At 48.5% G+C, this 14,265-nt stretch overlaps 1 protein-coding gene across 2 annotated transcripts in view; it reads left to right on the forward strand.

Moving 5' to 3' along the window:
* Positions 1-7,700: 7,700 nt before the first annotated feature.
* ASB1 (ankyrin repeat and SOCS box containing 1) overlaps positions 7,701-14,265 on the forward strand; it is a 28,743-nt gene continuing 22,178 nt past the window's right edge. Inside the window, exons 1-2 of one of the 2 annotated variants that reach the window (XM_074264441.1) lie at positions 7,701-7,956; positions 11,664-11,805. In XM_074264441.1, coding sequence (XP_074120542.1) covers positions 7,833-7,956; positions 11,664-11,805 — 266 coding nt within the window. In that variant the 5' untranslated portion in view covers positions 7,701-7,832. Of the gene's footprint in view, positions 7,997-11,663; positions 11,806-14,265 lie in introns of both variants that reach the window. The other variant, XM_074264442.1, reaches the window with a different exon arrangement.

The raw sequence follows: 14,265 nt of genomic DNA on the forward strand, positions 1-14,265 counted from the left end.
TTCTTTTTCTCATACCAGGGGTGTTGGACAGCAAGTTGTGGATGGCCAGGGTAGTGCTTGGCATCAGGATGGCATTGTTCAACCTTTGCTGGGAAATGAGTTTAAATTAAGTCTCTGGTAATGGTAACTCTGAAGGAAGCACTGTGTGACCCCCTTCTTTATCTTTATTCCCTTTTCCTTCTACTTCATCTTCTTCCACCCTTATATCTTCTTCTCTCTCCTCTGCCCTTCCCATTTTCATCCTTTCTCTTTTGTCTTCTTACTCTTCCTATTCCTCTCTTTTCCTCTTTCTCCTCTTCTTTACTCCCCATTCTTATTTTCTTGTATCTTCTTCCTCATTATTTTCCTCCTTGCTTAGGAAAGGGCTTTTTTCTTCTTCCTCTTCTTTTTCTTCTTCTTCTTCTTCCTCTTCTTTTTCTTCTTCTCCTTTTTCTCTTCTTTTTCTTCTCCTTTTCTCTTCTTTTTTCTTCTTTTTCTTCTCCTTTTCTCTTCTTTTTCTTCTTCTTCCTTTTCTTTTTCTTCTTCTCTTTCTTCTTTTTCTCTTCATTTTCTCCTTCTCCTCCTCCTCCTCCTCCTCTTTTTACTACTACTACTACTACTACTACTACTACTACTACTACTACTACTACTACTACTACTACTACTACTACTACTACCACTACTATCTCTACTACACTAGATAGAGCCCAGGAAGCCAGATGTAGAAAGGCTTTAATTCAAATTCTGCCTCCGATCCTCCCTAGTTGTGTGACCATAGGCAAGTCACCTCACTTCTGTTCACCTCCATATTCCTAACTATAGAGTGGAGATAATAACAATACCCACTTCACAGGATTGACATGAGGATCAAATAGAATATGTGCACAGAGTTTTTGCAAACTTTAAAACTGTGTAAATGCTAGATATCATCGTTCATCCTCTTCCTTTCTGAAGCAAAATCTTTTTTTTTTTTCACTTTTATGCGCTCTTTGGAAAGATGTTTTTTCTCTTCCAGGAAAATGGCAGATATTTGTTATTTGGAAATGAAATGAAAGGCAGCTTGTTCAAGATGCCCTATGTGTTTCTCTACATGACGATACAAACATTCACAGCAGCATGAATGACTGATTTGGTCATTGGTCAATGCCGGTGTTTAGGAGAAAAATGAGATTGTACTACCCTGGAAGGAAAGCATGGGAATCCTGGAAGAAAACTCCCCTTTCCCTCACTAGCCTTCCTGCCTCTGTGTCTACCTAGAGGCAAGTTTGACCTTTGGTCCAATGATCTCTTCAGTTGAATTTGGCATTTAGACACAGTCCGTGTCCCTTCCCTCCCCCCAAGACAGAAGTAAGACCTTCCAGGTCAGGAGGAATGCTGGTTTTCAGTAGATGTTATAACCAAGCCCTCCTTATGCCACTCAGGTATTATAAAGATTAATGAGCTGGTGTGCGTAAGCTACTCAGTTTGGCCTCCTGAGGAAAATGTGGCTGTATAAATATGAGCCATTATTAATCTTTCATAGAAAGAAATATTAACTTTGGCGAAAGTTCGGACTTCTTTGCTATGATAATAGAAAAAATAAACATTTGCTGAACATTGCTATGTGGTAGGCCTGGGACGGAGCAGAAAAGTGGACGCAAGCCCTCCGGAGAGAGGCGATGCGGTCTTCCAGAAAGAGCAGAAAGGATCCCACTTCTAGCTCTTTGTAACTCACTGGATGTCCTTGGGGAAGACACCCTAACCCCTGGCTCTTATCTCCTCATACATGCAATAAAGAAACCAGACTAATTTGCATCCCATATGGCAATCTACTATCTGTGTGACCCTGGGCAAGTCCCTGAGCCTCAGTTTCCTCTATCTGTGAAATGAGGGGATTGGACCATCTGACCTCGGAGTTGCTTTTGAACTTGAATGTGATCCTGCGTCACTTCACCAGAACGGGCTGCTTCTCCCAGCTTGTGGGTGTTGCCCACTTCTCTGGTCCTTTGGAGCTCTGAAGGGCCATTCTAACAAAAGCTCAGGAAAGATGTAACATTTTCCTCTTCCTCTCTATTAAAGGGCTAAAAGAAAAACCCTCACAAATCAAGGGGAGACCAACTTGAAACTAGTCAATCTCGGTGCTCAAACTTACCAGGAGGCGGGCAACAGCTTGCATTAATGTCGTCTTGTTTGGTTTTGATGGACCTTTCCCCAGTCTTAAGTGGGGAGACTGGGGGGTGCTTTGAGTGAACAAAGGCCCAGAGGGATGAATCCATCAGGGTGCTCGCTAGGAAGCAGGATTTAAATGTAGAGCTTCTGGATCCTACTGCTTGTTCTTTCTCCTACCTTTCCCTGCCTCGATGGCCCTTATTGTGGGCTTTATGGAGCAACCTGGACGTGCAAGGCAGCAGGATTTAAATGTAGAGCTTCTGGATCCTACTGCTTGTTCTTTGTCCTACCTTTCCCTGCCTCGATGGCCTCATTATGGGCTTTAAGGAACAACTTGGCCATCCAAGGGCAGTGAATTAAGGCTGGTTTAAAGAGCCAGCCAGCTTGAAGTCTAGGACATTACTTAGCCCTCCAGGTAGAGCCAAACTATTGATTGTCTGGGGCAGTGGGTGGGCTTTGGGCTCTCTCCACACATCTGGCTCCCTGGTGCCTCCTGCCTTAGTCCAACTAAACCATGGCCCTCTGATCTCTGCTAAACTGGACCCGAGTCCATGGCCAGGAAGGGCAGAGCCATCTATAAGGCGGGATCCCCTTCAGGTCACAGTCTGAGGCCCATTCTACTCTGGCACAACTTTCACACTTAGGAAGTTAAATTTGCCTCTTCTCAAAATTTACTCCTTGTCTTATATGTCATCTCAATGGCAGTCCTTCCTTCTGCTGTTAGAAGCCATTGCCTCTCTCCTTCGGTGTCAGGGACAGACATTCCCAGTTCCCTCAGCAGACCCTCACATGAGCCAATCTGGAAGCCCTTCCCCATCCTGCTGCCCCATACTTTTGAATGACTCCCAGCTGAGCACAACACCTCAGGTTCCATCAGAAGCACCAATGGTTGAATGACCCATAATTAAACATGGCTCATTAATCCTTCAATATCACTGTGGTGGGGGGTCTCTAGAAGGGGTAGTCTGGGGAGCAACACTATTTGATTTTTTTTTTTAATTTTCAATTTATTTATTTATTTATTTTTGCTGAGGCACTTGGGAGTTAGTGACTTGTCCAGGGTCACAGCTAGGAAGTGTTAAGTGTCTGAGGCCGAATTTGAACTCAGGTCCTCCTGACTTCAGGGCTGGTGCTCTAAATACTGCACCACCTAGCTGCCCCTCTGTTGAACATTTTTGATTAAAGATAAACTAATAGATGGCAAGCTCACCCAATTTTCAGATGAATCCTGAACAGGAGAGTTAGCTAACACACTAGACAAGGCGCAGGAGAACATGCCGCAGTAGTTTGCTGCTGGTGCCTCCCTTAAGGATGCCCTTCCATTAATATTGCGTGCACACAGTGGTTTGTACATCTTTTTCCTTATTGAATTGTAAGCTCTTTGAGGGCAGGAACTGAGTTTTGCTTGCTTTTGTATCAGCAGCATTTAGCACATAGTAGGCCCTTAGTAAATGTTGTGCATTGACTGCCTGGGGCAGGAGTGGGAATCTGGGAAAGCCGCTGGGCCCCACAACTGAGGAAGTTTGAGCTTGGCTTTATTCACAGACACGGCTTGGAAGGTCTTGGAGGAGTGGGGACTTTGGCTGCGGGCACATCCTTAGGAGATGTCTGCCCCAATGTCCCCTGCGTGCCCCAATCCTGTCTCAGCTCCTCTGATGGCGCAGACTGGCTCTGAGCCCGCTGGAAATGCAAGCCTGTCCCTTCCTACACTCGCCCTGCTTAATGTTCTCGCCTGATTTATGGCCCCAGTTGAAGGATTTGCTGGTCCCTCTGCTGACACCTCCATGGATCCCAGGGCAATGCAGAAATATTACAGCAAAGGCCTCTGAGGAGCTTTAAATAAAATGACTGTGGCAATTCTCTCTCCATACCCTCACTTAGAGGATGGCCTGTGGGGCATTTAATCATTGCGCCATTTGTTGTGTTTTCTTTCAGATCCTAAAAGCATCTGTGTGGTACTCAGTCTTTCATTTGACAGAGGGAGAGGGGGAGAGAGAAAGCAACACAGACAGAGAGAGTAAGAGACAGAAAGACAGAGAGAGACAGAGAGAGAGAGAAGAGTTAAAGAGGAGAGAGAGGATAGGAGGGAGTGAGAAAGGAAAAGAGAGAGAGAGGAAGAGAGAGAGAAGAAGAAGAAGAAGAAGAAGAAGAAGAAGAAGAAGAAGAAGAAGAAGAAGAAGAAGAAGAAGAAGAAGAAGAAGAAGAAGAAGAAGAAGAAGAAGAAGAAGAAGAAGAAGAAGAAGAAGAAGAAGAAAGGAGGAGGAGGAGGAGGAGGAGAAGAAGAAGAAGAAGAAGAAGAAGAAGAAGAAGAAGAAGAAGAAGAAGAAGAAGAAGAAGAAGAAGAAGAAGAAGAAGAAGAAGGAGAAGGAGAAGGAGAAGGAGAAGGAGAAGGAGAAGGAGAAGGAGAAGGAGAAGGAGAAGGAGAAGGAGAAGGAGAAGGAGAAGGAGAAGGAGAAGGAGAAGGAGAAGGAGAAGGAGAAGGAGAAGGAGAAGGAGAAGGAGAAGGAGAAGGAGAAGAAGAAGAAGAAAAGAATAAATAAAGAAGGAAAAAGAAGAGAAGGAGGAGGAAGAAGAAGACAAGGAGGAAGAGGAAGAGGAGAGGGGGAGGAGGAGAAAGAAAAGGAACAAGGAGAGAGAGACACACACACAGAGAGAGCATTTATGGATGAAAGCAAGAGCCCAGGCCCAGGCTGCTGGCGATAGCCAGGCTGGAACTTCTCTCCCACACTCGGTCCTTCCATCATTTGCAGGGTGTTACATGAAAGCCAGCCTGCCCGGGCCCTGTGATCTCCAGACCTGCCCCCAGAGACAGAGCAGGCCTTCTCTTGTGTCTGCTTCCTGTTCTTGGGCTCACATTTTTATAGATGAAATGGCAGTAGGATTTTCCTGTCGGGGAGGTCAATCCTTCACCAGCTCTGGTTCCTTTCTGAGGGGATGAAGGGCATCTCCATGACCTTGAACATGAAGGCCCATCCACCCCCCAGAACCCTGCAAGCAGTGAAAGGCAGCAAGGGAGTGTAGAAGGAGGACCGGATTCCCAGTTGGGCTCGGGCCTGAGTTCTGCCTTCTACTGGAGTGTAATCCTAATCAAAGTGTGCAACATTTTGCACTGTATTCGTCCTCTGTTTGTAATGAAGGGGTTTAAGTGAGGTGGTTTCAGAGACTCCTTCAAGCACTGCATGATCAAACTCTCTGTCCCTGACCTGTTGAAGGTTTGGGGGAAAGACAATCCTTCCACCTTCAGCCTTCTCAAGGGTCCTTACAGATGGTGACCTATGTGGACTTTCTCTACTGGTATGGATGTTACTGCAGGGATTTGCCCAAATGAAAACAAGAACCCCGGGCCTGTGTTGGGGGAGAGCCGCATGGAGTCTGGTTTAGAGCCGATGTAACATGGCTCCTTTGAATTTCCCCCACAGTGGAGTCCTGTGGAAGGGTAACCCACTCCCTTCACAGCAAAGGCAGAGGGCTAAGGACCGTGGTTTGATTCTTGGGGCCACCTGGGCACAGAAGGGAGAAAGCCCCAGGACTTTGCCCCTCACTGTGGGGTCTCTCACCAGATACCACGGATGAAGGAGTCTGTGAAAGACACGAGAAGGCACAGAGACTGACTGAGGCCTTTTAGAAATTGAGACCTTTCTGAAGATCCCCACTTGTGCGTCTGCAGCCAAAAGGCTCCACTTAACCAAGGCACTAGTCATAGAACACTGGCTCCCAAGGCACCTCCTTTAGGAGGTATCATGGGAAAGAGCATCAGCCGGGCAATCTGCTGAAGTCTGTGCAGAAAAATCACCCAGCATCCTCCAGTTCAGGGGATAAACCAAGTATGCTTTTTTTTGTTTTTTGTTTTTTGTTTTTTAATTTAAAGTTTGTCCGAAACACTTTCATTCACAATACACTAAAAGCAATTAATCGCAGGAAGAAGCAGCCACTGACTCCACAGAATGTCCTGTCATCCAAGTGAGTTTTGTTTTTTTGTTTTTTGTTTTTTGTTTTTTGAGGCTGGGGTTAAGTGACTTGCCCAGGGTCACACAGCTAGGAAGTGTTAAGTGTCTGAGACCAGATTTGAACTCGGGTCCTCCTGAATTCAGGCCTGGTGCTCTATCCACTGCGCCACCTAGCTGCCCCTCCAAGTGAGTTCTAATGACAAGAAATTCCCAGCTAGTATATAAGAAAAAATAAAATAAGGAAATAAAACAAAGGCCATGGATTGGATCGGGAGCTGCTGCTGCTGAACAGAAACAGCCTGTTCCACACGGGAAGAGCTAGGCCCAAGCACACACTGCTCAGCTATGACTCCATCATGTCTCCCTGCTGCATCTCAGAGATGAGGGAACCCTGGCCATGAACGGAGGAGAGAAGATTTAATCCATGGTTTGAATTTAAAGGGGGGGGGGGGGGAGACAAGGCAAAACTCCTCAAATTAGATGGGTCTGCCTCCGTTCTCTAATTAGGAACTCTCCGCAGTCTTTGTTTCCACAAGTTTTAAAGACCTTGAGGTCTCTGCAGGGAAAGCCTCCAAATAAAACTCCCAAATTACAAAGACAATAATAACGATTTTGCGTTGGGTTTTTTGTTCCCGTTTGGTGGTGGTTGTTTAGATAATGCCGGGGTTTCTGTAGGAACAGAACTGATGCTGAGAGAGGGCAAGGGACCCAGAAGGAAATCTCCACCAGGAGAGAGCTTGGGGTGGTGGGAAGGAGGCTGCTGGCTTTGGGATTCAATCTTAGTTCTGACATTTGCGATCTTGACCTTGGACGAGAAGGGTCTGGAGGCTGGGAGGGATGGCGGTGCCCTCCCAGGTGATGGGAAAGTCTGCCAGAGATGTTTGGGGTGTAATGAGGAGTCCACACCGTCCGGAGCTCGGTTATCCTTCGCCTCCCCCACCAGACCGTGAGCTCCAGGGCAGGGACCGCTTTCCTATTCCTAGCCCAGTACCACGTACACAATAGGCGCTTAAGGCATGTTTTATCCACGCACTGAAATTAAAGTAATAATAACAATAGCACGATTAATGGCAAATGGAGGCCCGGAGTCTCGGAGGCTCGGCTGGGAGTTCCGTCCTTCCAAACCCGGCAAAATGAGGACGCGGGAGGCTCACCCCGGCCTCCCTCCTAGGGGTTCCTGGGCCAGGGTGGAGGTCCGCCCTGCCCCCTCTCCTCTCTCGGGAACTTATTCCCGGGGGCAGAACCCCCCCCCCCACCCCGGTTATGACCGACCGAGAAGGAAGGGCCGGGGGAGCTGCTGCGGCAGCTGGCTCGGGGGCCCTCGGGGCCGGCCGGGCCGCCCCGCAGCGAGCTGCGCCGGAAAGCGGCCCGCTGGGCCCGGGGCGGCACCGGACACCGGGAGCCGGCGGGGGGGAGGGGGCCTCGGGGCTGGTGCCCTTTAAGCGGGCGGCGAGCGCGGGCTCCGGCGAGCCGCCCACTGCCCTTTCCTCCCCCGAGGGATCCTCCCCCGCCCGGGCGGCTCCCGCAGGACGCGGCGGCCGTGCGCAGGCCGGCCCTCGCCCGGCACCCCCGCAGCCTCCGCAGCCCCCACCGCAGCCCGGGCCGCAGGCGACGCCGAGCGAGCAGAGGCCGGGCGGGGCGGGCCCGAGCCAGCGGACGGGCGGGGCGGGGCCGGCGGGGCCATGGCCTCGGCCTTGGCCGCGGCTCCCTCCTAGGGGGAGGGGCAGCTTCGGGGCCGGAGCCGCAGCCGGGTGACAGATGGCCGAGGGGAGTTGCCCGGACGCCGGCCCCGGCTCCCAGCCCGGAGATCCGGGCGACAGCCTGGACGCCCGGCCCGGTGGCTGGAGGGGGGCGCCCTTCGGAGCCACGGACGGCAATGCAGGTACTGTGCCAGGCCGGAGTCCCCGCACACCTGCGTGAGCGTGAGTGTGCATTCGTGTGTGTGCGTGCGTGTGCATGTTCGGGCGGGGGAGGGGGCCGCTCCGAATCTTGGGGGAAGCGCGCCCTCCCTCCCCCCGCACCCCCTGACACCCCGACGCTCTTCCCAGGCGGAACTGGGGAAGGGGGGAGGAGCCGCCGGGTAGGCTGGGGCCTGCCGGGAGCGCGGAGGCCGCAGGCCCGGGCGTGGGGGGCATCCGAAGCCCGGGCCCTTCCCTTGGGGCTCCGCGGGCAGGCCGGGCGAGGCTGCAGGCGCAGGGAGCGGACGCTCGGCCAGCCTCAGGCAGCCGGAAATGGCAGCAGCTGCTGCTGGGCCCTCGGAGACCCGGGGAATAAAGGGAGTGGGGGCCTGGAGGGCAAACCCGGGCCTCGGACCCTTCCAAGTGCGTGACAGGGGCCCCCAGTCAGGGCATCTGAGCCTCAGTGCTCTCCTCCGCACAAGGGGGCTGCCCAGAAGCGACTCTGCTGTACCCACCCGTGGCCCACAGGCTGGAGTCAGGCCGGGGCTGTTGCTTTTGGGCCTTTGAATGGCCGGAGGGCCTGGCTAACGCCCCGGAGCTGCCCGGCTGCGGTGGTGCTGAAAGTGCTGGAGCCGCACCAGAAAGAGCTGAGTTCAAATTCTGCCAAGTTCCCCAACCCCAAGTTCCTTTTCTGGCTATTAATAGACTCTTCTTCCCAAGGCTTGCTGGGAGCATAAACGTGTTTATTGATCAGCCGAGGGAACCAAGACGCTCCCACTGCCTCCTTCTCAGAGTTATTGGGCAAATTCTGTCAGCGCTGCAGAGCTGGGGAGCAAGAACAGCAAAAGAGCGCTCTTGTGATGGAAAAGTCACATTTATTGGCAGGATCTGGATCACCTTGTACAGGTCATTTTCCTTCTCTCGGCCTCAGTTTCCCCATCCGAACTGACCCCTTCCAGCTCTTCCATTCTAGGTATAAGTCTGACTCTGGAGGGCCTTCTTCGGCTGTCCTTTATACTCCAGACAAGAGGGAGGAGCATGAGTTTGGAAATTGAAGGCACTAAATTGGAAAACGTTGAGGCTGTGATTTTCTTTTCTAACCCCTGAAATGAGAAGGCGGGACTAGATGATCAATAATCCCAGACGGCTTCCGGTTTTGCAAAGATTCTTTGGTCCCAGTAGATCACTTTGGTTTTTTTGAGCCTCAATTTCCTCCACTGTGAAATGAGAAGATTTGATGAGATCAGAGAGATCACAGAGATCTTTCTCTTGTGCTCTAGATCTCTTTGGCAGGCTGAATAATCCTATAGATCCCTTTCAAGTATCATACTTTTAAATGCATAAAATAACCCTTATAGGATTTTAAAATAAATACATTATATTGGAATAGAGTAATTTTTAAAGAATGTTCTTGATGAATTCCTGTATGAGATAATCGCTTAAGCCTCTTGTCATTCTTAATCTCTAATCCTATTTAAGGGGTTTATATTTTTAAAGACAAAAAAAAAAAAAAAAAGAAAAGAAAAGAAAAGAAAAAAAAAGGAAGAAATCAGTAGAATCGATCAATACATTAAAAAAGACTCCAAATCTATTCTGTGTGGTGCTCTGTGTGGCCTTCCTGCTCCTGCACGGGGCGGGCCTGGTCTCTTCTTCTGAGCCATCCTTGCTCTTTAGAACTTTGTAACTTTCCCTTTTGGTTTTTTACATGCTTGGAGTCATTGTATCTCTTGTTCCCTTGGTTCTGTTGACTTCACTCTGCATCAGTGCATATAAATCTTTGCTGCTTCTCTAACATTCCTCATTTCTCTTTCTCTTTCTCTCTCCCCTGAAGCAATTAGAGTTAAGTGACTTGCCCAAGGTCACACAAATTTGAATTCAGGGCTAGTGCTCTATCCACTGCGCCACCTAGCTGCCCCACATTCTTCATTTCTTACAGGACAATAATATTCCTCTACATTCACAATTTCCTCAATTTCCTTAACCTTTGCAGGGGAATGATAAATTCTGTGTTTTTCTTTCAGTTTTATTTAGCCCAAGTCATGGCAGAGAACTTTAGTTTGTGTTCTGATCAGAGCCCTTTTGGAAGAGAAGATTTGGGGAAGGGGATAAACATTGGGTTGAGGAGAAGGCCTGTTCCCGAGGCTGCACTGGTGGGGAGAAGGTTCAGGAGAGGAAACTCCTATTGGTACCTCTCCCATAATTTGGAATCTTAGAGAATTGCCCAGACATGAAGAGTACAGATGACTTGTTTAGGGTCATACAGCCAGGCTGCAACAGAGTCAGAACCAAAAGTCTCCTGGCTTCCATGACGCTATAGCACTTCCCACTGAATTGTCACATACCCTTCAGTTCAATTCAGCAGTCTTTTGTAACCAGCAGTTGTGTGTCAGACTTTTGTGTTATGTGCTGGGGCCACCACAATGACAATTAAAAAGTACAGGCCTGGCCTTCAGGAAGTTTACATGAGGGAGAAGGGGGGCAGAAACATGTCTGCAACTAAGTAAGTACGAAATTTATACCAAATGACTGGAGGCCCCAGTGACAATGGGCTGGGGGCGGGAGAACCAGGGAAAGAAAGGCTTCCTGTGGGAAGGCTCGTTTGAGCTGAGCCTTGAATACCAAGAAGTAGAGGTGAGTGGGAGACCCTTCCAGACAGGTGGGAGATGGCAGGTGAGACCTGAAGAAGTGATCTTCAAAGCTCTCTAGTTGGATTCCCCAGTTCTATTCTTAAGGAAATCAAACTTGGAAAGCTTGGGTGGATTTCCCATCATACCCAGCCGGAGAACAGCAGCTGGGGACTAGGCCCCGGATGGCTTGCCATTAGGCTGGTGCTCATGCTGGCAGGCTTCACAGACTCTCACTCCTGTTGTGGGCCAGAGGTACCCAGATTCTTGTTCCTCCATTCAGGAGAAACATGGCCAGATGGGGGGGATTTGGAGGGAGCGAGTTTCCAGTTGGGGTGCTGTTAATAAGCTCTCCTCTTAGCTTACTTAATGTTGCTTCCTTCAGGGGGAATCTCATTGGGAAGCCAGCTTTTTGCTTTCCATGACGGCCTGGGCCCAGCGTGACCACCCCCTGCCCTAATGTTCCCACTGAGCTTTGGGCCAGTTAACTCATGGTTGGGCCACCTGTCCTCCCAGGCCAGCCCCTGGCCCGCTGGCCTTTTAAAATCTCCCACTAGGTGAGAAAGAATGGGATAGCTCAGAGGGGGTGGGGATGGGCACCTGCCAATGTTTCCATGGGTGTCATCAGCTCAGTCTCCAACTCTGGAAGAGTTGGGAACAAATGGTGGAGCCGGATACGGCCTGATCCTGGCCCAGCCTTGATGCTCTGGCTTTCCTGCTCCCCTGGAAGCCCCAGTGTCCCCTTGGTTCCCTTTTGCAGTAATCCAGGCATGAAGAGCTGAGGCTCTGGGCAGTGGAGGGTCACAGGAGGTTCGCCCTTGGGCTGGAAGGGACTCCAGAGGTCATTAGTTGAAGGTCATGTAGAATCAGGATTTGAATCCAGGTCTTCAGACATGTCTCAGAGAGGGCTGCTGAGTTGGAATGGAAGGATGCAGGGTTGCCACGAGGCGAGGATTCACAGGGACGAAGGCGGTTATTGAATTCTTGGTGAGGAGCCTCCCAGCCTTTGGGAGAGGAGCTGCAGCAGCCCTTCCCCAGTTAACAGGAGCCCCCTGTCTCCAGAGCAGGTCCTAATCTGAAGGAGTGGCTGCGGGAGCAGTTCTGCGACCATCCCATTGAGCACTGTGAGGACACGCGACTGCACGATGCAGCCTATGTGGGCGACCTCCAGACCATCCGCAGCCTGCTGCAGGAGGAGAGCTTCCAGAGGTGAGTGCTCCCTCCCTCTCCTTTTTGCCCCACAGATCAGTGCTCCCTCCCTCTCCTTTGTGCCCCATAGGTGAGTGCTCCCTTCCTCTACTTTGGTTCCTGGATGAGACCTCCCTCTATCCTTCTTTGTGCCCCCAAACACCAGGATGAGGCTTCCCAGACCTGGGAGACCTGGACATGGGACCTGCTAGAGACTTTATTGGCCAGAAGAACAAGGCAGAGTGGGGAATTGAATAGAGTAATGGAGAGTTATGGGTTCTGATCCTGCTCTGTCATGTCCCAGCTCAGTTACCCTCAGCTCCCCAGGAGCATACCAGGAGTTCCCATAGCCTATTAGAGACCTGGCAGGGACCTTGGCCATTGTCTGCTCCAACATGTCATCCTACAGATGAGGAAACTGAGGCTCAGAGAAGCCAAGTGCCTTGCTCCTAGAGCGAGTGTCAGAAGCACAATTTCAACTCAGGTCTTCTTGATTCTAAGTGTGGTTTCTGTTGATTATATTAAGTGCTATGCTAGATCATGGGTTCTCACAGGTAGAGCTTGAGAGGCATTGGAGAAGGCATCATTTTTAAAATGAGGAAACTGAGGCTCAGAGAAAGTATGGTTACATTGAGAGTATACTATGTGCTGATGCCATCTGACACCTAAATAGAAAGATGGGGTGATTTATTTCTTTCCTTCCTTCCTTTCTCCCTTTCTCCTTTTCTCCCTTTCTCCTTTCCTTCCTCCCTCCTTCCCTCCCTCCCTCCTTCTCTCCCTCCCTCCTTTCTTTCCTTCCTCCCTCTTCCTTCCTTTCTTCCTCTCCTCTCCTCTCCTCTCCTCTCCTTCCTCTTTTCTCCTCCTCTTCCTTTTCTTCTGTTTTCTTTTGCAACATGACTAATATGGAAATGTTTTGCATGTATGTCCTGTATCAAATTTCTTGCTTTCTCTAGAAGGGGGGAAGGAAGAAGGAAGGGAGAAAGAGAATTTGGAGCCCAAAATTTAATTGTTTTTTAATAGTATTTTATTTTCCAAATAAATGTAAAGATAATTTTTAACATTCTTTTTTCCCTGAGGCAATTGGGGTTAAATGACTTGCCAAGGTCACACAGCTAGGAAATATTAATTATCTGAGGTCATATTTAAACTTGGGTCTTCCTGACTTCAGGGCTGGCACTCTATCCACTGTACCGCTCAGCTGCCCCTCAACATTCATTTTTATAAAACTTTATGTTCTGAATTTTTCTTCCTTCCTCCCTTGCCTCTCCCCTCCCCAAGACAATAAGCAATCTGGTATAGGTTAAATATGTACAATTATTTTAAACACATTTCCATATTTGTCATGTTGTACAAGAAAAATCAAACTAAAAGGAAGAAGAAAAAAAAAACTATGAGAAAAAAACAAATACTTCACTTAGCTTCAGTTCCTGTAAGTCTCTCCAGGCCTCTCTAAAATCATCCTGCTCATCATTTCTTATAGAACAATAATATTCCATTACATTCACATACCATAACTTATTCAGCTATTCCCCTCCTGCTGGGTATCCAGTCATTTGGAACTCAAAATTTTTTAAATGAATGTTAAAACCATTTTTACATGCAATTGGAGAAAAATAAATATTTTTTTTAAAATGTAAAAGGATTATTTTGGGAGCTGTGTGGAGGATAGATTGGAGTAGGGAGAGATTAGAAAAAAACTTGGAGATCCATTTGTCACTTACATACATCAACTTTTATGTTGTTCACATGCCGTCACCTCCAATTTCTTATGGGCAGTCACCATGCCTTTAAACTTTCTGTCTTCTCCCCTCCCTGAGCATGTAGGAAATAGGTGTTTTGTAAGTACTTGAAATATGGATCTGAGAGGAACTTTAGAAATGAACCAGTCCAATTCTTTCACTTTACAGATAAGGAAACTGAGTCTTAGAAAGAAGGGCTTCTCTAAAGTCACAGTCTGATTAATTGAGAGACAATTCAAAGCCATTTGAACATAACATATATATATATATGTATATATATATATATATATATATATGTATATATGTCTTTCAGTTCTTAGTACAATGCTTGGTACCAAATGCAAAATAAAAGTATGTTGAACTGAATTAAATTCTGACTCCAGATCTACTATTCTCTCTGCTCAATTGCAAATCTCTTAATTTTTTTACAGATGGGGAAACTGAGGCCCATAAGAGTTAAATAATTTTTCTTGGGATGAGGTCACATAGTTTATTAACTGATAGATCAATAGGGGGTCCATTCTAATGGTTTATCTCTACAGTTGGTCTCTAGAGAGCAGCTTAGAAATCCCATTTCATTCCTTCCTTCTTGGGTTATTTCATATTTCTTTATTAGGGGAGATATCAGAGCTTCATCTGAGAAGGGCGGTCATCCCCAGCCTCACCAAAGGGATTCGTCTCCAATGCTAATAAGCTATGAGCCCAGCCAGAGTCAACTCCAGCCCCACTTTTCCTTACTTGC

Source organism: Sminthopsis crassicaudata, chromosome 4 (genome assembly GCF_048593235.1).
Source record: "Sminthopsis crassicaudata isolate SCR6 chromosome 4, ASM4859323v1, whole genome shotgun sequence".
In the NCBI taxonomy this organism is placed as follows: Eukaryota; Metazoa; Chordata; class Mammalia; order Dasyuromorphia; family Dasyuridae; genus Sminthopsis; species Sminthopsis crassicaudata.